The sequence below is a fragment of the Anarhichas minor genome, unplaced genomic scaffold (genome assembly GCF_050575085.1).
Source record: "Anarhichas minor isolate MPS153535 unplaced genomic scaffold, ASM5057508v1 ptg000136l, whole genome shotgun sequence".
Lineage (NCBI taxonomy): Eukaryota > Metazoa > Chordata > Actinopteri > Perciformes > Anarhichadidae > Anarhichas > Anarhichas minor.
In genome coordinates this window covers 21,279,948-21,307,555 of record NW_027466582.1, presented here as the reverse complement: position 1 = coordinate 21,307,555, position 27,608 = coordinate 21,279,948, and the positions used below count along the sequence as shown (strand labels likewise).

The window sequence follows — 27,608 nt, the reverse complement described above, 5'->3', positions numbered from 1 at the left end:
TATTGCTCTTCTGCAATGGACTTTGAAGTCAACTGCAAGAAAACAGTATGTAAATCACCGTCGCCCTCTTTTGATGCTCTCTACTGTGCGTAAAAGCTATTATTTGAAATGTGCATGTGTTAACACTTCCTGCCAGCACCAGGTTCAGTTTGTTTTTGTTGTGTATTTTGAGCTGGAGCCGTGCAGCAAAGAACTGTCAGAATCAATGGTTTGTAGTTGGTTTGTAGTTGGAGCAAACAGAATCAGAGCCGACTGTTGAGTGTTTGTGAGAATCACGCAGGCTGGCCGCTTCTTTTCTTCTTTTTGCTCATTTTCTGTCAGACAATCTCACGCACACTCACTGACCTGAAACTGTGCCTGAATGAGACAAAGGGTTAATGTAAAGGATGAGCTGATAGATGAGGATCCGGCTCACTGGAGTTCTGCTGGTATAGTCTTTGGCTCCACGTCTCTCATGGTCTCTCTCTCACACGTGGGTGAATTTAGGCCACATTAGAAATCAGGCAATTGATCAAGTGTGTCTCCGGGGAGTTGTCATGACAACAAAGCCATCGTGAGAAGAGGACTTGAATCACAATAGTAAGTTATTCTGTACTGCATGCAGCTGGTATGCCAGCATCTTACTGTAAGCTGAAGTCTGTGCTGGTAGACGGGCGACCTCACGGTGACGCTAGGAGATAGTCCTGCATGAAGCCCCCCATGAAACCGTGATTTGTTTTCACACTAGAAAGATAGAACATGTTAACTAGTGAGGATTCAGAGGTGCTAGTACATGGACTGTGTTATCTCTGGGCAGAGCCAGGCTAGGTGCTGAGCTCAGTTAACCGGTTGTAGCTTCAAAAACACAAGTGATGTACCAATCTCCTCTCCTAAAACGTCTAACTATTCCTTTAACATTACCCAACAAGACACATGTGTGTTTCCGTGGTAGAAAAATGAATACGTTATAAGTGAAAGTGTAATTGCAGCCTAATAGACCTTATTTGGTTATTTAGGTTGGCGTTATTAGCATTAACTTTTGCTGTTTGATGATTTTCGTCAAGGAGCCAAAATTCAAACTTCAAGTCAATATCATGACCTTGTTTGTTGTGAAATGAAATGCGGGGAGGCAACTATCGAGATCATTTGCAGTTTAAATCCATCCTCCTGCAGGGGCAGACCTCTCGTGGGCTCAAGGTTTTCATGGACATTATTGAACGCCATGAACCTCCACGAGGAGGCGGGTTTGACCCACGAGCTTAAAAGGGTGCGAGCCGCCTCTGAACGCGGTCAGCCTGTGACCTCACACTGGGCCTGTGATTAAAACCCAATATTGATTTTTACACAGGGAAGATTTAGTCCTCTGGTTAGTGGCTGACCTGTGACCTTCCTTAAGCAGTCAGAAAACAATTACCCAGCCTCTCTCCTAGACACTGGCTGGGACAGGAGTTGCGTTGGATTGTACAGGATTATTACTCTCACAGTGGGATTCAGTTCAAACGCGCCCGGAGGGGAGGAAGAGAGGGGAAGGCTGACTCCTTTATTTTCCACTCCTGTCTCGCTGTCTTAGTTTCTCTTCTTCCTCTTCTCTGTCTCACCCCCCTCGTGCCCTGCCTCCTTTCACTCTTTCTTGTTCTTCCTGCGTGTGTTTTACTTCCTGTCAAGTGTAAGAGATAGTGAGGTTGCCTGTGGAGTTATAATTAAAGAATTAGAAGTAGAGTGAATTAGAGCTGACTTGACTTGATTCCAATGTGGAGGCACTGGTGTGTGTGTTAAGAGTGTGTGTGTGAGTGTGTGTGCAATTAATTCCATTCAATTCAATATATTTCGTATAGCCCAAAATTACAAATTAGCCTCAGAGGGCTTTACAATCTGTACACATCCTCTGACTCTCACGTTAAATTAAACCCCATCTATACGTAACCACGTCTGTATTATCAATGCAATGGTGATGATCTTTGAATGACTGTTAAAGTGGTCAGGTGTGAGTGGCGGACCATTTTAGGCAATGTGAGTCTGTGTGTGTGTGTGTGTGTGTGTGTGTGTGTGTGTATACTGACCATGTGCATGGCGTCCTGGCGTTGGGGCAGTGAGGACAGCTGGGACTCTGAGTGATAGAGGGTCATTCCCTTCCTCAGGGCACGAAGGTCACCTGTGTTAGACTGCTGAGAACAAAACACACACAAACACGCACAAAGAGACAGAGAGATATAAGGCGTCAGTGCCATGTCAATTAAAAAGATATTAATTAATACAAATTGTTAATCCAAAATAAGATAATGAACACGATCTTTCCTGTTACAGGTGATTCTTTAGCTCTTCCGCTTTTGAGGCTCAGTAATCAGTAATCATTTTTCATCATTACTGGGACTCAAGATCAATATATTGGCATCTGTTAGTGTTAATGCAGTTACATAGACGAATTACAAATAGAACTAGAAAATTCCTAAAGAAATTTTGACAGTGTGGCTTCTACTGCCCGAAGAAATCGCAATATATACACACGCCAATGTTACCGGTAGTGTCATTCAGGTTCAATTGAGATAGCGCTACTCTCTTTTCTGCATTTTAGATTCATACTCTTGGATTGAATCTTGTATTTGTGGGGCTTTTATTTTGAAAGGGTGGGACTGGGTGGGTGAGAGAGGGGGAGAGGAGACAGAATCATAATGTTTGACACTAAAATGAGAGGCTTCATCACAAGCATTCCAGTTAGAATTCATTCTGTGGGGCTTTTAATTTGAAATGGGGGGGGGGGGGGGGGGGGGGGGTGAGAGGGGAAAAGTCCTCTAATAATATCTAAGACCTGAATGACTGTATGATAGAGAGAGACACAGAGAGGGAGAGAGAGACAGACAGAAAAATGGACAGAGAGGCTGAGAGAGACAGGCAGACAGACAGTTAGATGGACTGAGTGAGTGGGAGAGAGAGACAGGCAGACAGACAGTTATAGGCTTTTATTTTAAAATGGGGGGGGAGAAGAGTCCCAGAGAGATAGAGGGAGAGGAGTGTATGTGCGTGTGTGTCTCAGTGCCTCTGTGTGTTTATCAACATCACTAATGAGCTCATATAAACACCTGTGTGCTTGGGTGCATGTTGGTGATTGGAGCACCTGTGTGTTAGAGGCTAATTAAGAGAGAGTGAACAGTGATTTTCAACAAAACTACCTGTCAAACATATGCCCTCTATACCAAAACCATGAGACTAATCAATAAAATATGGATACCGTCAGAGAGATAAGACTCTGGCAAACGCGGAGATGTGTTTTTTATGTTTGTGGTGTTAATAATGTGAGCTCGAGCGCAATATGCAAAACTGGTACCGTCTACTTTCTTTGAGAAATGAGTGGTCAGATTTAACATGGAGTCTAATGGAGCAGTTGGTTGGAGTTCATGTCGCTCTGTGGCTCTTTGAGCCAAATGTGTAAGTCCGTTGGATTCCACAGACATCTGTGTGCGACAGCACAACATTTGCAAGCTTTTTGGCCAAAAATGGTGTATAAAGAGTAAACATTGTGGGAGCTAGAGCAATTTGTTTGGAAAAATCACAGAATATTTTCCTGCTCCGCTCCACTGACGGTTATGCTCTTAACGAGCCGTGCAATACACACCCATTATAAAATCTGAAACAGACCCAAAATTTTCCTGAAACTTAATCTGTGACTTCATGAAAACTGTGCTAGCTATCAAAATGTCCCTTTGGCTCAATAAAGTGCAGCGTTTTGTCTACGTTTTAAACTTTGAATCATGTTTCTACGTTAAAGTACGGCTCGTCAATATGGGCCCAAAGTTAAGTGTTTTTTTTAGCTCTCTTCACTCCATTTCATGGAGAAATTTTGCTCAGTTTTTTGGGATTTTCGGGAATCTTCGGGAAAACCGCTGGGTGAATCTCTCCGGAAAATAGATAGCACACTATTCCCGATCAGGCCGCACGTTTTGATGTATTTTTCACGCCGCTGTTGGCAACGCTGTGTGAGGAGAGGCGCGCCAAACTTTTGGATAAATCGGATGATTATGATTATGATTAAGCCCGATGGACAATATACAGTGTGCCACAAAGCCACACTGAATTAAATAGATGAATGTATATCATGTCTACATAAAAATGTATCTGTACAAAAACCTAATGTGTGTTAGAACCCGACCAATACTGGACTTTTGAGGCAGATGATGATGTTATTACAACAAAATTGCAAAGATCTACTAACAATAAATATTGACCGATATACAGTTTTTTTTACTGTAATACATTTGAGTAGAGCCCGACCGATATCTGAAATCAGATTTGAATTTAATCAATTCAAAAACAATATATTCACCATTATCAATTTCTTTACTTCAACACAAACAAGGACGATGTTTAATAAAGAATTATCATTAACCATAAACTCAATCTTTGTTTTTGTTGAAGAGAAGCTTCCTGGCTCCAAGACGTCAAGCCGTCACTCAAGAGCGTGTGGATTCTACTGCAGGCAGCTAATGCTCGCTATCCAGCTGCCTGCAGAGAGCCACGCTGGCGTTGTACCCTGGCTGTGCTCTCAGTGAGCATTAAAGTCAATGCCATGTACTTAGTTGAAGCATCTGGTACTGACATTGTTGCAGGTCTGTTATTATTCTTGCTCAACTGTTTTGCACACATAATCCTAAAAAAACATAGATGTGCCATGTTTTAGTTGTTTTATATGAGCCAATGATAATGATAACATATAAGTCTATATTGGTCAGGCTCCACAGTGTATATGTAGATCTTCGGCGATGGTTCATTGAGGACCCTGAGGTGCTGCCTCCTCCAACACTGGCACCTGCACTCTCATCGTCAGTCTGACGCTATTGCTTCGAGCACATTTGCAGAGCTTTTTTATTTATTGAGGCTTACAACATGAACAGCACTTCAGTACGCTGGGCTGTCTCACGCTGTGCCGTCATCGAGGGCCATTACACAGGAACAGAGCTCTAAGATTTGTCCTCATTAGCAGCCAAAGACCACTGCTTCCTGGAGGCGGTAAGCAGCCTAGCTTCTCTCTGTAGGCAGGAACACGGCAGCTCCACTGTTCCTTATGACATCTCTCATGTCACGCACCAGCGTTCCCTCTGCGCAAGTCGCGGCGTGTAAACACACGTGAAGCCCAGGAGCACCCGGGCAATAAATAGCCCAAATGAACCGTGGGTGTGCGTCTGTAAATGCGTGGACATCATGCTGTGGTGTCACAGTTTGCACACACACAAAGCTACAGTCAGCACTCCCCTTGTCTTCTCCGCTCTTTGCTATTACCCCTCTTCTCTTCCAGCTTAGTATCCTGCTCCTGTTCCTCTAACCTTTCACAATCCTTCCCTTGGCACTTCTTGGTCTATCCTTTGGGTTTTCATATGTATGGCCTCAATTCTGTACCTTTGTTAGCATATCTTTGTCATTTCTCCAGGCTTCGTGTCTATCAGCAAGCTATGCCCTAAATGTCACATCTGTAGGAGGAACATAGACACACAATCCATGGAATGAAAACATCTGTCAACTAACTAGGACGACTTGGTAAGATCAAAAATCGTCCTCTGACAGGGTTTCCAGCATCTGAAGAATAGATAAATAGATAGATACTTTATTCATCCCGCAAGGGGAAATGTGTTCGCTGCAGCAGCAAAAATATATTTAAGCAATCAAATCAGTGGCGGCTGGTCAATAGAGGGCAATGGGGCATGGCCCCACCTTGAGCCACACAAAAAAAATAAAATAATTTAAAAAAATTAAAATAATCATAAATTCTACAAATTGTCAATATTTGTGTTTTTGAACTATGGAATGTACCCAGTAATATGTGTAAAATATGATATCTGCGCAAAATATATGCTTTTCCTGCTCGTCCTCTCCGCCTGTGTGCTCTGCTTGTGCTCTCCACCTGTGTGCACGACACGTCTCAGAACGCGCAGTTAGGGGGGGCAAAATCGTTTTTGCCCAAAAGAGGCGGGTCTATGAAGCAGTTTAGCCAATTGCTGATTAAAGATATAAATGAGTGACATACAATTTAGCCAATCAGCGCCCTCAAATAGATTCAGTGTGGGGCCAAAAAGATTTTGCCCCCCTAGCTGCGCGTTCTCGTCAGGAGAAGTCTCTACAGGCGAGCGCGAGCGCCAGCGTGAGCACTACTCCTCCAAGTCTCGTTTGAGAGGAGAACTTTGGCGGAGATCCTGCAGACCAAAGAGCTGATATCAGATCAGCCTGACCTCACAATCAGACAGCAGACTAGCGGGAAAGGAAAGCAGTGCATGCGAAGCTTCTCTAGCTGTATACCAGACAGGTTTGGCTAGCTGCATGACGTCATGCTAATAACTTATTTAGCTTTTTAAAACAACGGGGACAGATCCAGCACGGACAGTTAGGGAGTGAGGGATGAGGAGGTAAGGAAACATGAGAACACCAGGACACACATGGAGAACTCTGTCAAGCTACATATTAGGCAAAGTGAACATCTTCTCTTCTACATAGTTGTCCTCAGTCTCATCTGCTTAACTTGGTCATGGAGGCATCAACATGTAATTGAGATGGTAAATTAACAGTGAAAACTCATCATAGCTTAATTTAACATCAGTATTCATAATTACACTTCATGTTTACTTCTCCTGATCTTTACCTCCTATAACAAGGTCCATAGGGGCATCTCAATAAATAAACATGTTATATTATATAAGTGTTATTTACTGCTTTTTTTCGTGTTGGAATAAATGTTAAATATTTAACTGCAAAGTAGTAATGCGTGTTTGATACTTTAATTTTTTTTGCATTAAATCATACTGGGATGTTTGCTGAAATTGATAGGATGGCTCTACCTAGAAAACGTTCCACCAGCCGCCACTGAATCAAATATTCCACCTCTGCTAAGTCTAGTTTAACAGACAAACAACACACGTCTCCAACTTTACATCCATTCCTGAGTTGACCATGACCACTGAGACCAACAAAGCTATTTGTGCCTGGGACAGTTGGCCTTCTGCAGCCTTCTTGGCTAGCCCTCCACAAGATGATGCATGATGATGCCACAAAGAGCATTTGAGACCAGTTTTACAAAGTTCTTGTTATCAATCGACTGAATCGAGTCACCTGGAAACATAAAAAACTCAGAGAAGCTTAATTAGCACGCTAGCTAGAGCTAATAGTTTTAGTTAGTAATTGAGAGACCTGCTTTTGTCAACCTCTGAAATCAAGGACCTGTTTTCAAAAATTAAGAATTGCAAGATTTGTAAACCGCATTATGTGACCTGGAGAGGAACTAAACCAGGTTTCAATCACCTCTTTCATCATTCAGATCCACTGGACACTACCGCAGTCCAGCCTCACAAAATGATTCCAATTAGCCTGCAGAGTGTCATCTGATTCTGTCATATCAATCATTCAATTCTCAGAGTCACAGCAGACGCTTACATGTTAATGATAAAGTGGAAGTGAGCCCATAGGGCGATCTGAGTGTACACCTCAGTGTATTTACACCTGTGCTGTGCAGGCCCTTGTTCATTTTCACTGAGGGACATTGCTGTTAACTCCCTCCCTTCTCCTTTAAGCACAGTCAAATCCTTCAGCCAAGCTGGTTTGGAGGGTCAGCATTCCAGCGATAAGAGGCTATTGTTTCCTTCAGGCTTAGCAAGTTCCACTGGACCAGTTTCATAACACAGGAAGTTAGGCAATATGTCCATTGAGGCAACTAATCCATTGTAACAATTCCCTCTGCTATTCAGACTCTATTACTTACTGGAGTACACTTCTGTTGTCATTACCAATCTTACAATTTAATGGCAAGGAGAAATGATTAATAACACCACCATCAAAGTAGTATTTCTAACTCTAGTTACTCATTCTTCAGTTGCGCTCACACACCAGTTGACAGCCATGCATTATGGGTAGCTGGATCTACCTGTGTTGTCCCCCGTACCTTAAATTATTCAGCCCATCAGAGATACCAGGACATGTGTGTATCATTTATGCACCAAAGCACAATGTGGCATTCATTCACCTAGGGTACCTCGTACCAAACACAGACAGCTCCAAGGACAGGAAATGGCATTCTTGCCAAGATAGACCACAAGCAGGGCCACGGCCTGTGCTTATTCATTAGCATAGCATGCTAGCAGTGCAAAGCAGGGACACAGAAGCAACACCTCTATAAGGTTATGCAATCCAATTCCTTTAGGCTCATAACACTGGCACTGCGTCACAAGGGTGATTCACTTCTATGGTAATGTTTGAGGCGGCACTTTGTTGTATTTTGACTAAATATTTGGTACACCAAGTAGACCTGTGTGGCCTTCAACATTTTGGGAAATAAGCTCATTCACTTGCCGAGAGTTAGATGAGAAGATCACTACTCATGTCTGTACAATAAATATAAAGCTACAGCCAGCAGTCACTTAGCTTAGCATAAAGACTGGAAACCGCTCTGTCCAGAGGTCGACCATCAGCACCTCTAAAGCTCACAAATTAACATGTTGTATCTCTTTTGTTGTGTAAATGTCAAAATGTGGTTCTGTGCAGGATATTTCAGTGACTTCCTGGAGTATTGTGATCCTCGTTAGTTGCCAGGCAACCAGCAGACACTCCAAAAAATGTGCCTTTTTTACACTTTGGTTTTTGTAGAAATTCAATTTAAATGTCTAGAATTTGATTTCTAGACGTTATGCTAAGCTAAGCTAACCAGTGCTGGCTGTAGCTACATATTTAGCACATGGGAGAAGTTTGCTTCAGCGTACAGACATGAGAGCGCTATCAATCGTTTCATCTTACTCTTGGCAAGAAAGCAAGTAAGCGCATCGCCCAAAATGCAGAACTATTCCTATAAACGTTACCATAGAGTTGATTCAGCACCTGTGTGAAAGTGTTATTATAAACTCAACATCACACCATTAAGCATTACTGCAGCTGAGTGCATTACATTGTACAAGTGTTGCTAATATTGTGTCCATCCTCTGCATAATAGAAAGCAACGAGCTCAAAGCCGTGAAAGGTCCGACCACCAAACGGATAAAAGAGTGAAAAGGCAGAGGAGCCAACAAACAGAGTCTGTATCTGTGATAAACTATACCGGCTATAAGCCTGGCAAGAGAAAAACATGATAGTATATATGTTCATTATTTGATCAGTCTATATCTGGAGACATTATTAATAGCAATACAGTTGGTACCAACTGTATTCTTCCTGGGCTCCACATAGGATAAAGAACACTTTTATAGGAGTATTCTGAAGAACAGCAAAGTTCAGTTGTGTCATGGTGACTCCCCATTTTCATTTTTTGTTTTATTAGTCACAACTTTACTCCATTAAAGTGGGATTCTATTACATTCTATTTTAAGTTATATTAATGTAAGAATGTACTCATCCCAACCCCAAATCGAAAGCAAAGAAATAGAAAAGACATCATCACTTCAAAAGTGAACAAGGACTATTAGTCGACTACTAAGCAGGGTCAAATTATATGTCCTGCCTGCTGTGAGACAATGTGTAGCACCTAATTGTAGCAGTTAAGGGCTAATGATGAGGACCATTGAGGCTTCATATCAGTGATCCCAGCCCACACTCTCTGCCTACATATGAATCTGCTGGGAGATAATTGGTGAAACAGAAATCACTCTTTTTAAAGAATCAAGGCTTTGATTTAAACTGTGAAATTCCAACTCGACTGTCTGCAGCCCTACCTACATTCAAATGAACTGAATCACATCATGAAGCTGAAAGATAAATGATATATGAAAGAGATCTCAGGCTGTTAGGTTTAAGAGTTTTACCTATAATTAATGAGCCATGTTCCACAATGGGATCCCCCAAACAGGACCAATTAATATGTGTCAGTTATAAATTTCATCATGTGTCTACCTAAAGTGGCTGTGTATGTAACACACACCTCCGCAGACTGACATGTGAACCCCCTGTGAACCAGGCCAGTAATCCACTCCCACCTCCACTCACTCAGCCCTCCATCCTCCACGTTTGGGAGGAGTCAGAGCAAGGTCAACTTTGGGAGAAATGCTTTACTCTGTCACTGTCACTTAATGCCTCTTTCCTCTCCTTTTTCCTCCTCTCATCTCTCCTCCGCTCCCACAGTTCGCCTCAGGGGCTAACATCATGCTCGCGACTGAAGCCGACTGACTCGCCATGAATTAAACATGGGTAAACATATTCTCCAACCAACAGGCAGGCTGTTGTGAGGGGCTGGCTTCACAGAGGCATCAGGCAACCACTTCTATCGCATCACAGCTGCCTATCACAGGGTTCGGGTGAGTCGGATAGTTGCACAAGAGGTGTTTGGTGAGCGTATAAGTTCAAATAGTACTGGGTTGATATGCAGCAGCATACATAGTATCTGTATGAGTGTACCTCACCTGTGAGAGAAGCTTATTGTTATCATCCTCGAGGATCCGCACTTTAGTCTCCAGCTGCCTGATGTAGTTGGAGGAGGAATCTAGAGCACAGAAGAGAAGAAAAGAGGAGAAGTGATTAGCATTTCAAAGAGCTCAAAGGCCACTGGAGCTAAAGGACCCCATAGAGCTGGAAAAGGAAAGAAGGAAATTCATTCTCGGAATGGGAACTTTCACATCAGGGTCAAAGTCTAAAATATGTGCAATACCCGTCTTGTGATGGAGCAATGATCTCTTAATGTGAAACTATCTCGACTAGAATCATTATTTTACAACTCAACAACTCGCAGAGGTCTGAATTTGCTGCTTGTAAGGAATTAGCATACTGGACTATGTGTTTACACGTCTAGTCTAGCAGGTAAATGAGATGCCCTGATAATCATTTTATCATTACTTTTAATAATGAAGGTGAAGATAAAATTGTGTCACTTCACAACTAACTAATGGATCATTTGAGTCTGTGAATAAGGGTTCTTGGGTACAGCAGTGCTTTGAGCTAAATGCTCAGCATGCAACATGTACATAATGGCAATGCTCACATTCCTGTTTAGCAGTTTTAATCTCAATCACATTCACCATTTTAGTTTAGCGTATTAGCACCTTTACATGTGCTCATTAGCACTAAACACAAAGTACAGCTGAGGCTGATGAGAAAGAGTATAAAGTTATAAAGTTATAGAAATAATTCTAGCACTGCCACTTACAGCTACTTTAAATACTAATCAATCTGTCGATGATCTGTGCTGCTAATCATTGTTTTAGCCTAAAAAATGTTAAATTCATTCAAAATCGTTAAATTTAATATTTTGAGCCAAAAAACAAACAAAAAGATATTCAATTTACAATCAAACAAAACAGAGAAAAGCTGCAAATCACCACATGAATCATTGAGCCCTAAATGTAGCTTTTAGTAAATACTGTTAACTACTATTAGCATTACTCTGTAAATCCATCCCCCATGTATAGTACCTTGTACAAAGCCCTCATGTGCTATAAAAACTAGTCGTAGCCTGATGTCAAGGGTCAAGCACTGAGTGTTTCCACCCACATTAGCAGTGCTTGACCTAACTTCTGACCTCATACTTGACTGGGGCCATTTCACAGTTCGGCCCACATTCTCCTGCGCCACTCATTCATCTGCAAAAACACATCAATGCCATATTTGAGATTTGTTGCCAAACTGTCTCTATACACCTCACAAACAATGCAACTGTGGCCTAATTGCCCCGCAGAGATTCCCTCAGCTGTTATTGCTGCGTCAACATGAATCAACTCTACTGAGTTCAAACCCGGGACAGGAGCTGTGTGAAGTGTGGAGGTGCTGTTTGACTCAGTAGGTGGCAGAGAGCCTGTTATCTCAAAAGGCATATTTAATTTACAGTGGGATCAAAGCCGCACTCTGCACTAGTGGGGAACACACCGCTGCACACACCGCTTTATTTTATTTTGTTTTATAAGTGGAAGTACAGAGAGACAGAGTGGAGCGGCTGATGGGGAGGTTGCTAATGAGTATGCTGGGCTGAGTTAAGATGCAGAGGAGAAGCCACCGCTGCAGGGTACTGCACACACAAACATCACAGCTTGTTGCATGACTGAGGTAACTTTGACCTCAGTTTGTCTATAACTCACCCTGACACGTCGAACCAGACTGTGTGATTCATGTAACCTAGTTTATCTGCACTTTGCAACCAGGGGGCGCTGTTCTGCAAACATACAATATTAAACACTGGCAGCCTGGAATCTGTAGATTTGCAATGAAACGCACACAACCACAGATTATAACTACACCATTGTTTCACACTTTGGTGGACATGCAGTATGTTTGTATACACTTAAGATAGTGTGGCCAGCCTCCTGCAGGAGCCTGAATTATTAAACATCTAGTAAATCAACCTAGTTTCCATAATCAGGGGAATAGATAGAAAGCATATGTAGTTCGAGTTCAGCCTGAGAGTGATGGATTGGCCTTAAATATGCTTAACTTGCTTTCCAAAGACATCAAGTCTGACTTATACCAGAGATGGCAAATAAACGCGTACGTTTCCACAGCCGTACACTGTGTGCTCTCTCAGTACCAAGCCTGTCCTGTCCACTTCAGCATCAGCCAAAATGCTCCGTAGCATTAATACTAGTGCTGGGCAACGATTAAAATATTTAATCGCGATTAAAATATTTAATCGCGATTAATCGCATTGTTATGGCAAAGTTCAATAATGAATTCAAAAGTAGTGTATTGCGCACTTTTATTTTAAAAGTACTGCTATATGAACAAAAGGGCAATAACATTTGGTTCACGAGATGCAGGTAGCATGTTTTATACTTAATGTGAATATAATTCATACTTTGTTGGCATCTTATTCTGAAAACCTGATGTTGGTCTGAAGAAACCGGATGTTGTCTCACGTTAATCTTTCCGCTAACTTTCAAAGTCCTTCGCTCGCTCCCGATCTGTGCCGTTTAAATGCGTTTACCGTGAATTTCAGCATATAGGTGCACTAAAATGTAAGTGTCTGCTGAGTTGACCATGGAGATCTGAGTGTCTGCTGACTTTACCGCAGCGATGTCCAGTAGTCTCCAGGGAGAGCAACAGCTGGTGCAGCTTCTCTCTTTATTTCTGCCCCCCCCCCCGACCAGAAGCGGAAGTCGTCTTTTCTCTACGGCAACCCTGAAGGGACATCATATCTCCAATACAAAACGATAAACATGAGACAGTCTGTTACAATAATAATAAATTAAAAATACTTACCCGTTTTTTGTTGTTGTTGTTTTTTAATTATTATAATTTTTTTTCCCCATCTCAAAAGACACACACACACACACACACACACACACACACACACACACACACACACACACACACACACACACACACACACACACACACGATGTTTGCTGGCTTTTATCCCACTGTTCTAGTCATCCTCTTGTTGTTATGTCTATGTATTGTTTCTTGTCTTTCAATAAAAAAAAATTAAAAAAATTATAATAAATTTTAAGAAATGCGTTAACGTGCGATAAAATAATTGTCGGCGTTAATTAATGAATGCGTAAACGCAAAATTAACGCGTTAACTTGCCCAGCACTAATTAATACAATTCAAATCCGATTACTGACCAGCTGCTTTTACTACAACTTTCCTCGGAACTTCTCGTGTGCATTTAAACGTTAAAAAAAACTAAACATGCGGTGTACTAATGTGAAACCAGTGTCTGTTTTAGATTAAGTTACAGAAATTCACAAATATATGCACAAAGTAAAAGTCAAATCCAACATTGTTTCAAACGTACAAAACTGATCCTTTTCCAAAGACGGAGTAAATGGGGGTGAATGCTAGCAGCCCTAGCAGGGCCTGCAGGCATGTCTATGTCCAACCCGTTGACCAGCGCAGAGCAGACAGTGCTGTCAGTTGGCTGGTTAGACGACGGTTGGACAGCTAGAGGAGGAGGCTGCAGTGGCCAGAGCTGGTAATCCCCTCTTCCTGCCTTGTGACCCCTCTAATCTGGATTCATCTGCTAGCCTGACCTGCAGCCAGATCTCAAGCCGATTAGGATGAAGGTTCCTCAGCCTTCAGTCTCCACCAGCACACTCAAACAACAAAGAGAGAAGGGAGAGGGGGAGGACGGCAAATTAATTCTCATGACTTTGTTTCCCAGTGGCGTGTATATTTAGACTATTTACAGAGATTGAGATCTCACCATCAGTAATCCAACAAAGTCATCCGAGTCTGTCAGGCTTATTTTCATCTCCTTAGAACAAATTAACCAAAAACTAAGATAAACAATCAAATATAAATATTGATGAATTTCTCAGACGTACTCTATTTAACTAGAGCGCCTAAAGTGAGGAATTCCACTGTAACGAGTAGTCTTCATCTCACTCCAAGCCTTTGCCATACAGGGCCACGCTAACTCTCAGAGCATCACACATGACATGATCAAGAGGCTCCAGACAGTCCTCCTGGTGGGAGAAGGGTCAGGCAATTAAAGTGCAACTCCATCTTTTTATCCCCTCCATCCCTCTGGCGTCACATACTCTCCACACCCCTCCTCCACGAGGCTGGAGGAAATGCTGCTGATCATGCAGGGATCGCATAGCCGAGCCAAAATAATTACCCAGCAAAACTCAGCTCAGCATCTACTCTTTTGTACACAACAAGCACCCAGGGAGAGGCAGTTATGACTTATGCATAACATGAATGCGATTGTAAGAGCTGATACAGTGAGTACGAGGTGCTGTGAAGTAGGAATGTAAAAAGTGTTAAGCTAAGCAGTACACAATGCAGAGAGAGAGAGAGAGAGAGAGAGAGAGACAGACAGAGAGAAAGAGAGAAAGAGACAGACAGCCAGACAGAGGAACCTCTTCTATACAAAGCTCAAGTAAGCTATTTTTGTAAGTGTTGCTTACCCACTGAATTGAGCAGATGTATCTTTATGTGAGAGCATGTGTGTGTGTATGTGTGTGTGTGTTTGCATGTGCGCAGGACAAAAGGTGATGCAGACAGTGGCGCGATGCCGTCCCCCTCTCTGCACGTCCTTTTGTATCACGTCAGTGCCGCTGTGACCCACTTCCAGCAGCCACTCCCTCCTTAACTCTGCTCCACTCCCAGTTTCCCCCCTTTTCTGTTTGATCACATCCCTCTGCTTTCACTTCTCTGTCCATTGTGCTTCTTTCCTGCTATTAAAACGTGTACAGCTGTTTTAGAGACATTGGTCAGCTTAGCTTTTCAAGAAGGTTCTTTTCTTATTACTTTTACCCGATACGTTAAACAGGAAGCCAGGCTATCAAAATACTTGGTGCAGTCCTCTAAAGGTCATGACCTCAAATGCTTCTAATTTGTGTCCCTATCTGTCTGTTACAGCTCATTCTGCCTCTTCACCACGCCACAGCTACTCAGCATTACATTGTTTGCATGTTTTTCAGATAGTTTTACGGCCACCTGGATTGAAGCCCAACCTTGTGTCCCACCCCACTGCTAATCGGAGCTATACCATGGAGCCCACACTGTCACTTACTGAAATAATTATCAACTAATATTTGTAAAAAACAAAAGGCAATTTCAGAGACAAGCAGACAGAAGGTCTACAATACATGTTAGAAGGATATATCAAGGATGTCAAACTGATTCAACAGTGAAAACAGTTAAAAAAGATAAAGATAAAAGCAGTATAGCTTCACTAGCTAGCTTAGCGTAGTGCTAATGCTAGTTAATGATATGCAAACATACTCTGCTAATGTTAGCTCCACATAGAAACGTAACAACCTCTCCGGGTAACAAGTATCACTATCACACAACGTTTAACCAGGACGAGCTCCAAATGCACTGAAGCAGCCTGAAGACAGTCTGACAGTCTCCGCGGCCCCTAGGGCGTCCGCGGAGGTACTGCAGGGGGTTTGTCTAATCAATTTGTCTAATCAATAATTAGACAAATTATTTTTTTTTTCTCTAAACATGAATGTGTCCATTATTGTAATAGTTCAGTATTGTATGAAAGACAATGGCCATCACTCATTTTTCGTTTCCACATTTATGTATAAAATGAAAACATCAATTTGAATAGCTTGTATGCATGATTATCATGCAATTGACAGACAATGTTGATATTGGCATTGGTATCAGCTGACAAGGTATGTTTATTAATGGTAGTGGCACGGCCTCCCTACTCACTGTACCTTGCACATGTTTAAAATAAAAACATGAACATATGAACCCGTGTATTATTTGAATAGCTTAGTATTGAATGCATAATAACAAGGTATGTTTATACATGGCACTAGGCCCAGTTTAATATAAAACATAATTTTACACAATATATATATCTATATATATATATATATAGATATATATATATATATCTATATATATATATATATATATATATATATATAGATATATATATATCTATATATATATAGATATAGTCGGGGGGTCCCTGCTCCATCTCTCTATCAGTTTGGGGGTCCTTGGCCTGAAAAACGTTGAAGACTTTAGAGTCTACGGAGACAAGCCAGCTAGTCGGGCTTTGTTTACAGCTGGCCGATGCTACGCTATGATTGGCTAACTGTCGTTCGAGGGCTGAATTTAGCAAAGGGTCCATTTTTAATCCAAAATCCAAATTAAAACAACTGCAGATCTAAAACTTCATGACAGTATTGTGTTGTTGATGTAGACAGAAAAGAAGCAACCACAGTATCATAAGATCTGCATCAAGCATGAAAGTCTATTCTTGGCCTCTGGAATAGTTTGACAAAATCCCAACTCAGTGCCCGCTAGCTTTTTCCCCAGAGCATTCAAATGCATCACACAGTTCTTCATCAGGTGTTGTCCAGGCAAAAATTGGTTTCTATTCATCCCCCCATGATATGAACAGCAGCGGACTCTTACTTAAACTCTGTAATCCCAACAGTGAACATCAAGTCTAGATTCCTTTCGTCTCATTTTTGTTGCTTGCTAATGTGGTTTAACTCCACATTGAATGAAATAATCTTACAAACAGCGACTTAATGTTGACTGTGATGGAATACACAACTCAACCTGCTAACAGACTTAAAAGACAAATCTGGTGGTATTCTATATTTTTGTTATTGTCAACAAACCCCATGAAAAGTTCAAAGCCTGATATCTTATTCTTCTGTGCCATAGACCATGTTTTTCAAAAACTATTAAAAATACATCAATGAGCCACACTGCTCCTGTGTAACATGCTCCTGCATGACCATGACCATGGGCACTGTAGTTTCATTTGAATTGATCCAACATGTACCGTCCTGCTGTTAACACGCCCCAGTGCATCCAATCTGCAGCGGAAAATAGTCCCCAACAAATGCACTATTTAGTCCTGTTTGAGCAACGTTTGAAGAAAACTACGATGCCCAGCTGGTTTAGGAGATTAAGATTGTTTTTGTGAGCCATTTTTAAAGATTAAGGTCTTAAGTAGGAATGAAACAGCGGAAACTTGAGGTATGGTCCTTTCAGTGTGTGATTTTGGATAATATAGCCGACTAAATGTTTTGGGATAGTTCCTACAGCAGTCTCTTCCTCCTCCCTTCCCTCCATTTCTAGTTGGCCTTTCCTGTAAATGTGTCCTCTCTGGTGCGGGGCAGAGGGGAGTTTATTGGAGGTCAATGCAGGTCACTCCTTCAGCAACAAGTTGGGAAGTACAGGCAGAAAAGCATGTAGCCAGGCATGCTGGTACAGGGGTGCTGTGAACATTAGGATTGCTATTGTTAAAATTAGAGCACACATGTACAAATGCACACTGGACATTTAGATGAGACTGACAGGAATGTTATAATAAGAGCAAAACCAGCCTCTGTGCTGTTGCCTCCATGGTCTTTGCTACATCAAAGTAGCTTTGGTATAATTGTATGGTTAAAAGGGCCAGGCTTCTCTTATGTTTTCCAGTCAGATCCCATGGCCCACGGAAGCCTGCAGTGCATTGAAATCACTCTGCTTTTATTTTTCCTGGCTCCGGTCTGGCTTTCATCTCCTATTCACAGCTGTATCGCAGTGTTTCAGCAGAGACATGGATATTCTCTCAGCGATGCGTCTGTGTGTGTATGTGTGTTTGAAGAATGAATGCGTGCTCATGTGCAGCATTTGTAAGATAAGGAATTCATGTGGGTTGCATGGTTGTCTAAGCTGACTGTGTGTGTGTGTGGGAGGGAGAGAAATGTGAGGGTTTGTGCGAAAAAGGGGATTTTGAAATCCATCTGTGATGATTACACTGTATGTGAAGGAGTATGTGTGCTCAAGGCAGGAGGTTGGGTCAATTACCTCAAGATGTGAAAGAAAGAGCACAAACAGTCCAACAGTCTCTCTCTCCTTTCTCTGTACCAACACCCAAGTCAAAGTACAGTGAATTCCATGAAATCTGACCTCGCTAGCTACAGAACGTCTCACTTATCATACAAAAACAACTCCATTAACCAGCAACTTCCAAAACCTCTTGAAAAATCGGATTTTGACTGAGGCCCACTTAAAAAAATGAACGGGGAAATAAAGTGAGGGAAAGACAATGTGAAGAGAGAAAATGAAACAAAGACCGAGAGGCACCACTGCTGTGGGTCACAACATTGGTGAGCAGGACAGGAAGGAGGAGTTGCATTAGGCCTGCAACTAACAGCTTTTTTACTTTTTGAATCATCTTTTACTTTTTTTTGGGAGATTATTTCCTATATAAAATGTTATAATAGCAAAAACTGCCTATCAAAACTACGCTGAGCCAAAGATGATATATTCATTTACAGTGATGCAGACCTCTCATTGGTATCCAGCAGCCTTCCATTCTGTCGGATGAAATGATAGTTAGCATATTTTATTAGCTGTAGCTAGCGAAATAATCAACTTTGGGAGTTGGTTGAAAATTACATCTTTAGCTGATTTTCTAATGTTTCCATTTAAAAAAAAAAAACTAACTGTGTAACAGTATTCTCTTGTAAAAGTGAATACTGTTACAGAGTTAGTTTTTTGAGGATGAGGACTAACCAATGAGCTTGGGAAACATAGCGCTGTCTTGGAAGATGCGTGCCTTTATCGTAGGTTTATGTTATGTATCGCATGTCTGTTGGTCCTGCACACATCTGTACATGCAACCCTTGTGTATCTATATGAACTGCATGTGTGTGTGTGTGTGTGTGTGTGTGTGTGTGTGTGTGTGTGTGTACGCATGCATGTGCTAAGCCAATGTGTGTCTATGTGTGTGTGTGTGTTCTCAGTCCCTGCTTGGCTGCCCAGCACTCAGTCATAGCCAGGGCACACTGACCAGAGGAACAGAGACAAGTTAAGTGGTCACCCATGCTGCATTATTGAGGGGGATGGCAGAACCTGGCAACCCAACCACGTAAACCACGGCCCCTGGAAGGGCTTCAAAGGCTCTACTGGCTCATCAGCTGGCGGGGAGCTAACCCCATCTGACAAGACATGGCACCCGCTCTAAGGGAGAAAGAACTCCTCCTCCCCACGCACTCTCTGGTGTGTGTGTGTGTGTGTGTGTGTGTGTGCGACAACAGCACAGTTTGACTTCATGCTTGAAGAGAGTGACTAGTGTGAAAGTGTGAAAGTTAAAGTGCCAAACACTTCAAAAGGACGACTAAAGTGCATCAACAACTCTTAAACAGTGACCAAATGAAACCAGCTTTTTAATCATTTGCTGCTTGTCAACAGCCAAGACAAGCAGGATCACTAAGGAGCCAGGACAGCTCAGTTGGGATTTAACTCAGCACTGAACGCACTTTCCTGAAGTAACAGAGCATATGAGAAATCATTTGTGTCAAATACAGAACTGCTAAGAGATTTTGCCTTGAGGAGATTTTAGACACTGAAATATTTAGTACATTATGTTTCATGCCAGTGTGCCATAAGACTGCCGACTGGCAGTAATAATAAATAAACAGCACAATAAATCAATCTAGAAAATAATCGCCAGTTGCAGCCTTAAACTAAAGTTACTGAGTTCCTGTGGCAAAGTTCCTGTCGTGAAAATAACATCTAAGTTATGGACCAGCTCTCTCAGGAAGGGCTGTCAAAGAATACAATTTTTATTTAATTTATTATACTATATTGATCCCTTTAAGAGGGAAATTTGTCTCTGCATTTGACCCATCCCTGTATATAGGGAGCAGTGGGCTGCCAATGACAGGCGCCCGGGGAGCCAGGGGTTCAGTGTGTTGCTCAGGTACACTAGGACACATGACACGTCCCAGTCGAGGATCGAACCGTTGACCTTGCGGTTACCAGACAACCCTCTTAGAAGTACATAGAATATAAAAACATGTTAAATGTCGTCATGTATAAAGGCTTTGCTGACTATAGGGTGTGCTCGTTTGTTCCTATAATGTTGGGATAGCAGTTTGGCTGAAGTAGTGTCGCCCCGGTCAGACGTACCTTGAATCCAGTGTTTTAATCATTGCTCTGAGCCCGTCTTTCTCGACTGTCTGTAGCGGGACCATGTCCTTGCATAGATGGATCGTTATTGCTTTCGTAATGTCGCTCCACCGCTTGCTTTTCTTGTCATATGCAGTGCTTCGAGCAAATGCCTCTACAAGCGATGTGTGACCCTTCGGCCTCACTCGCGTTAACGTTACCGGTTGACGGCCATAATCCCACTCTTGGTATTCCAACACATGTTTTCTGCTGAGGTGATGGAGTAAGTTGCTCGTGTTACCACCAGCGTCAACAACAGTGGCTTGACAAACTTTGCATTATATAGTCTTTTGGACGTCGGACTTTTTAAAACCCAAAGACTTCCAAACAGCAGACCCAGCTCCTCTCTTGGGCTCAGACTCTATCGGTGCATCTCCGGTCTGTCTGTGTTCACCCTGCATCGCTCCTTTCTGTTCTTTAATGTAACGTTACTGTACGGAGTCTCTCCCAGCTGTTAACAGACTGTTGTGCTAGCGGGCTAGCTAGCGAGCTGTACCCAGCATGCCGTTCGGAGGTGTAATTTTATAAATGTACAATTATTAGTGTTACAAATTGTTTATTTGTCACAAACTGTTGTGTCGTGGTGGTTTGCCCTGTTAAAGAGTGTTAATTGTGGGTTATTAATTATTGTGTTATAAAGTTACAACCATGATTAGAGGTCCCTCTCAATACAGTTAGGACAAGTAGCTCCGACCATAGCGCCATTAGCGGCGAACAATATATTCTGCTGCCTGTTAACAGCAGTTGTTTCGGCTATGCACCGGTATGTGAAAAATTAATATCATATGGGAAATTAAGACCGGTATACTATGCACTATGATGAGGCATTAGTGTTGACCCACAATAACCACAGTAGGTACGTATGGAATTACACCTGCTGTCGTCATTTGACGTTGTTGGTCAGCTGGGGCTCTTAAATGTACCAATGAGAGCAGTGTAAATGTCTATTGATCAGCATCCTTAGTGGGAGAGAAAGAGAGAGAACCAGTGTATGTATGGGTGTTCGAGCAGACGTGTGTCTTGTTGCTGTCACACATCTGCCCCCCTCTACCCCCTTGTCTCCTCAGCTCGTCGTCACCACCCTCACAGGGTCAGCAGACGCCTTCACACGCCTGCAGGAGTGTGTCGCGTCTGTGTGACGTTAGTGTGCGAGTGCGATTACATGCGTACATGTTAATGTGTGGATGTGATTTATAAATAACTCATTATGTGAACATTATGTGAAACCAAAAAAAAAATGCGCCTTGCATGTCCATAACAAGAGAATCAAAGTGCAGCAGTGCCGCAGTGTATTTTGTGATGATCAGGCCACTTGTAAAGCTAGTGCCCTCTGCCCTTAATCTTTTGATTAGACTAGAACAATGGCAATCTGGTAGCCAGTTGGGTTTATCCCATGAAATCAAAGCTGTGGGCTTAAATTTGGCCCTCTCCATTAATTACTGTCCATGTGTGCGTGTCGTGGTATTCACTGTGAAACAAAGCAGAAAAGATTAATGACGTTTGTTGTTGGATTGGCTCTAGGCTATTGTCTGTCTACAGGAAACCTGTGTGTCTGTAATGAATTGTTGCAGATGACCTTTCTTATCCATCTCTCACGTCTGTATTAAGCAAGTACTGCTAACATTATACTGAGTCAGAGTGGTAAAAAGCAGAGTCCATGAAAGTCATCTGGTTTAGGTGCACTTTAAGTTTCTAGGGTGAACAATGTCTTCTGTTGAGTATTATCCTATTCCAAGACCACTTTAAAAAAAAAGCCTCTTGCTACGTCACACTCAGTGACACTCATGGCCCTTGACACAGAGTTACGGGTCAGAACTCCTGAGTGATTTAGGATGGGACACTACATTCCTCTGGCTGATCAACCAGGTTGATAACCAGATTCTCTGCTGGCGTAGAAGAAGATGGTTGCAACCCACTGTGGAATTACTATGCTACACAATGCTTATCCTTTATTTGTTTTGAATACACAAACTGCACAATGCCTTTATTCAAAAAACAGTATCATACAGCTATTTAGATGGGATGATTTGTTGTGGGGATTACATGTCTTTTGCTAGCAGGAATTATGAATATTTACTTGCTGGTTAAATTGGAGTTAAATCATGCCCTGTTTCAATAAAAAAAAACTGAACTGAACTCGTACACAGATATGTAAACTGTAAACATCTGGATGTCATCAACATGATACCCCACAGGGACCACCAAAGGCTTTGCAGGCTGGTTTTACCTCGCCGAACCCACCGCAGTGTGTAAACGAACACCAGAGGGCATTGTGGGTAAAGAACGTCCTCCCGGAGCCTATGGCCCTCTTTAACCTCATTCCTCTCCCAGTTACCACGGTTTCACCACCACAAAACCCATGGCAACCTCATTTGCATAAATCTGCATACCTCCCCGTTCCTTTACAAGCCCGTCTGTCAGACTGCTGAGCTGGCAGAGGTTGTGCTTATGTAAGCAGAGTCTAACAGCTAGCAGTTCAAATGGTAGATACAGAGAGGGTTCCTTCAATAAGTACAACCCTAACCCCTTCATTATCGGCCTCTGAAAATCCCATCTGCCATGAAGGTTCTGATGCATTCTGCAAACTGAGGCTTCTTCCAGTCCAGTGAAAATAACCTTTTCCTTCCAGTGACATCATCGAGTGGTTTCATTACCGTTTACAATTACATGAATAATAACCGCCTCAGATTTCATGAAAATGCAAATCTATGAGAAAGGGAACGCAGGCCAGACTCATCTCATGGCTCTGCTATTTAATCCAAGTGTTGACCTCTTGCTCTGGTGTTACTTTTGACTATGTCAAACAAACCTGTGACCACATGCTCGCAATCCGGAAAATGACTCGGTTAAAGAACAGTAAGAGTAACCCCCTACAAAATACATAACTGTGGAATCACTGGAGAGCTTTCTCACTGCAAGAGGACAACGCTCTCAAATGAAACAGAGAGACAAAAACCCATCCATCCACTGGTGTCATCTGGAGCTTTACCGACTATTAACGGAGCACTGATGGATAAAACGGATCTCCGAAAGGGCTATTAGCACAGTAATTGCCACAAAGAGAAAGAGATCTTACGTAAGAGCTGTCCACATAGACAGCCATCTCATCCCAACCGCGGCTAGAATCGGATTGATGTTGGACCGGAGTTCCATAGCCTTTGACTCGCCCCGACAGCAGCATTTTGAGATGTGGTGAAACTAAGCGAAGGCAACAGCGCTTATACTCCGCAGTCGTCTGCAAAGAGGCCATTAGAAAGCAAACAGGAGAATGAGGAGAATGAGAGTGAGACGTTCATGCAGTAGACACTGCAGACACAAAAAGGCATAATAACCAAGCAGACTAGCGTTAGCGCAGACCCAGGGCCAGACTGCAGCTTCATCCAGGTCTCCACTACAGAACTCATCATCCATGCACTGAATTTTAGACAGATTTTTCAACTTGAAAAGTGACCAATGTATTTGTCTGTCAGTCAAAGACATCCTCATCCTCTTTGCAGGGTAGAACTGTCTGAAACATATCCAAATGGGCGCGCACACACACAGGCTATTTTTAACCCCCCCCCCCCCCCCAATAAAATAGAAGCTTGTAAGAAGTTGCAGCAGTAAAATAACATTTTAATCTTCTAAACGTCTGCACACACACACTCCCTTTCCCTGACTACGGCAAGATGCCTAGCAGCTTCAAAGAGACAGACAGAGAGAGAGACAGAGACAGAGACAGCGAGAGAGACAGAGAGACAGAGAGAGAGAGAGAGACAGCGAGAGAGACAGAGAGACAGAGAGAGAGAGAGAGAGGGCGTCAATGCCAGCAACCTTTTTAGAGGTAAACCTTACGAGTCCTGACAAGCAGACTTGACAAGCAAACTGCCGGTTGGCTTTATGGCTCTGTGGCTGCATCCAGAACAAGGCTTCTTGACTTGTCTTCTGTTTGATCGGAGCTGCCAAGTGTTGCCAAGGTGTCCGATTGTGTCTAATCATTTCCAGCTTAACCTGGAGCACAATGCACCATCCAAAATGTTCTCTTTGTCTGTTCACAGCTCCCACCTCCCACCTTTACTTTCATACCCAATTCATCAATTGACAGAAAAATAAAAACAGAAAATTCACTTAAAGGAGCAAAATACCACAATCTGAGCATTAATATAGCAGCAAACAGCTATCATCTATGTAAAGATGTAGAGCAGCGAATCCCTCTGTGTGTTATCAGAGCTTCACCGCTCTTTGTTCACATGCTTGTAGTGCATGCGAGCGTGCTCCTGGTGGCTGCTCTGCACTGCTCTCATACGGCGGTTACAGCTGATAAGACCGTCTTGACCAACAGCGAAGCGTAGCACCCACCCTCCAATTCCTTCTCAGGTAAACACTGTTAGCCCTGTCAGCATGTTTGTCGTAGTTTATACTGTTAGCGCTGTCAGCTATGAGTCGCCAGCTAAGGTGCTACCATGTTGCGAGCCGAAAGAAATGCTCCCAATCTCGTATCTTGCACCTTAAATTGTTAAATGCAATTTGCAATTAAAACCAAGAACGGAATCGTCGAATTTGATCCTGAAAATGGAATCAACTGTAAAATTCAGAATATCATGGTATTGGCCAAAATGTGGACGCAATTTATAAAAATCTCTCAAAAGGATGAAATGTTTTGTTTTATGAATGTATTGAAGCATTTTCTTTGATTGAAAAATGTTGCAATTTTAAGTTACATGAAACACATTGAAATTCATTACATTATGAATATTTTCTAATTGAATTGTTGAAATTCTATTCATCCACCACATGACACCGATGACAAAATGTGCTTAAATCGTAATACACAAAACTCAGAAAAATGTAAACGGTAAACACAGAGTTTTGGAAAAACTAACGTAATCTGGAAGAATTATGGAAATGTAAACAGATTTCCGATGGCCTTATGAATGTGTGAGAGCTCTACAAAGTATACGATCAATAAAACAACTCAACCTAACAGCTCCAATCCTGATAGGGATTAATCACACAAGTAAACATTTAATTGAAGCTAATGAATGGCTTCATCAAGCAGCGTTGTTACACAGATCAACCCTTTTTTCACCCTCGGGGCAATAATGACATTTATTACTGCTGCTGCTCTCAAAGCAGTTTAAAATAAAAACATTTGATAGGATGTTGGTTTATGTGGATTATGCGTTGTATATATCCAGTGGCGCAGTGCATAGGGAGGGTTGTACATGTCAATATACACGCTGCTGTTGTAAGGGTCCCGATTCCATAACTAACATTGCAACACTAAAAGTACTCCATCCTTTTAATAGGCCTAAACCCATCTCTGACTTTATAGCCATTAGGTTTATTAGTCACACACACACACACACACACACACACACACACACACACACACACACACACACACACACACACACACACACACACACACACACACACACACACACACACACACACACACACACACACACACACACACACACACACACACACACACACACACACACACACACACACACACACACACACACACACACACACACACACACACACACCTCATCAAGCAGTAATTTCATTATACAGGACCTCCCTGACACCCCATCATCTGGTCGTTATGTCACTTCATGATGCATGGCTGTCATTTACACAGCAGGGTGGTTAAACAGGCGCTTTGGTGTGTATCATCCTCTGCCCGCCTCATCAATCCAACAGCTCTCATTGGAATGTTTTTAGAGTCTGTGTCTCATAAACTAAATGAAACATGTGTTCCCAAACTATAAAATAAGAATGTTTGTGATAAGGAAAGTACAGCTGTGGCTGAAGCTGATATTCTGCCACTGGATTCCAAAGCCACTGAACTGTAGGAGAATAAATATATTATTATTGGCTACTGGATGAATAGTTTAAAAGACAGGGACGCTGGGAGTGGCCAATGCTCAAAAATGTACACATTTTTTTACTGTTAATTTTTGTGTCCTTTTCTGTGAAGCTGTTTGTCTCCTAAAAGTCACCCAGCACACCTCCATTACATCAGAGACCTTTACAGCCACACTGAAAAGGCAGCAGATGAGTCAGCTGCAACAGCAAGACTACCTTTAGCCGGGTCAGACGCTGCTCGGCCTCCATTGTCTGCTGCGGAGCCAGCTGTCCTCTGGGAGCTGCTTTGTCAGCTCACATTAGCTGGGAGTGACACAGATCAGAGCGAGCCGGTGGTGACCAGGTGGTCAACCACTCAATGGAAGTCACTAACAGACCCACGGTGACAGTTAATCACCAACAGAAACAGCCATGGATGAAGGCTGTTCATACACTCCCTGGAGATTTTAAACAATACCAACACTAAAATATATATATATATATGGCTTCATAAAAATGATTGTGAAATGTTACCAGAGGAAGGCTTGCCAGAAACTACATCAATGCTAACTAAACAAGCCGTTGTGAGCCTCTTTACAAATGGAGGGTTATCAGACCTCTAATCAGTTAATGTAAAATCTCCAGATTAGCAAACAGGAACATATGCTAGCTCTTTGTCCTCGACGTCAATCTCTTGCTTCTCTTACCTGAAAATTCTACTTCCTTCATTGTTTTAAACTCCCACACTCAATAGACACACGTTAGGCTGGTTTACAGTCACCAGCCTGTCTGTCAGCACTGTGGCAACCTGTCCAGGTTTTCACCGCCTTTCACCCAATGTGTGTGCTGGGAAAGGTCTCAGCTTCCTGCCACCCGGTGCAGCATCAAATCAGGTAAAGAGATGGATGGCTTTTTGATTTTGTTGCATGTGTTTGACGCCAGCACAGTGACCAAAGGAAAGATGCAGTGGCATATACTGATATTCATCTGCTTCACTAGCCCACAATTTGGCCTCATTTATGCATGACATAAACTGTACTCTTACAATACTGCTACAACACTGACGTGTGTAGATGATGTCATGTTATTTGCAGAGTAAGAACATTTTCCTCTTTAACATGTGGACTCCCATGAGGCAGTTCAGCAACAGGGCAGCTCCGACGCCTGACTTACTGTTGTGTAAGTCAGGCGTCGGAGCTGCTAAACGACTTTATTACGACACAATAAAATTCCCCAGAAATTCAAAGGCAAGGCAACGTCTCACCCTAGAGCTATTAACCTCTACAGCCTTGCAATAATCCTAATCTCACATTCAATACATCAAACGAAAAACCATAAGTCATAGCAAAACTATGAATGAGTCAGTTTTGCAACACATCTAATCAGTTGGAAACACTCAAAGTGGAATCATTGTGAAACACATTTAACGGTCAAATGAAGGTGTATAAAAGCACAGCCTCATCAGAGATTTGATAGAGTTG

The 27,608-nt window shown here is 42.4% G+C and overlaps 1 protein-coding gene across 2 annotated transcripts in view; it reads right to left on the bottom strand.

The window, feature by feature from the left end:
• ccdc85cb (coiled-coil domain containing 85C, b) overlaps positions 1–27,608 on the bottom strand; it is a 48,013-nt gene that overhangs the window by 6,086 nt on the left and 14,319 nt on the right. The window contains exons 2-3 of one of the 2 annotated variants that reach the window (XM_076084437.1): positions 10,335–10,414; positions 2,040–2,144 (exon numbers count right to left, since the gene is read on the bottom strand). In XM_076084437.1, coding sequence (XP_075940552.1) covers positions 2,040–2,144; positions 10,335–10,414 — 185 coding nt within the window. The remainder of the gene's footprint in view (positions 1–2,039; positions 2,145–10,334; positions 10,415–27,608) is intronic. The other variant, XM_076084438.1, reaches the window with a different exon arrangement.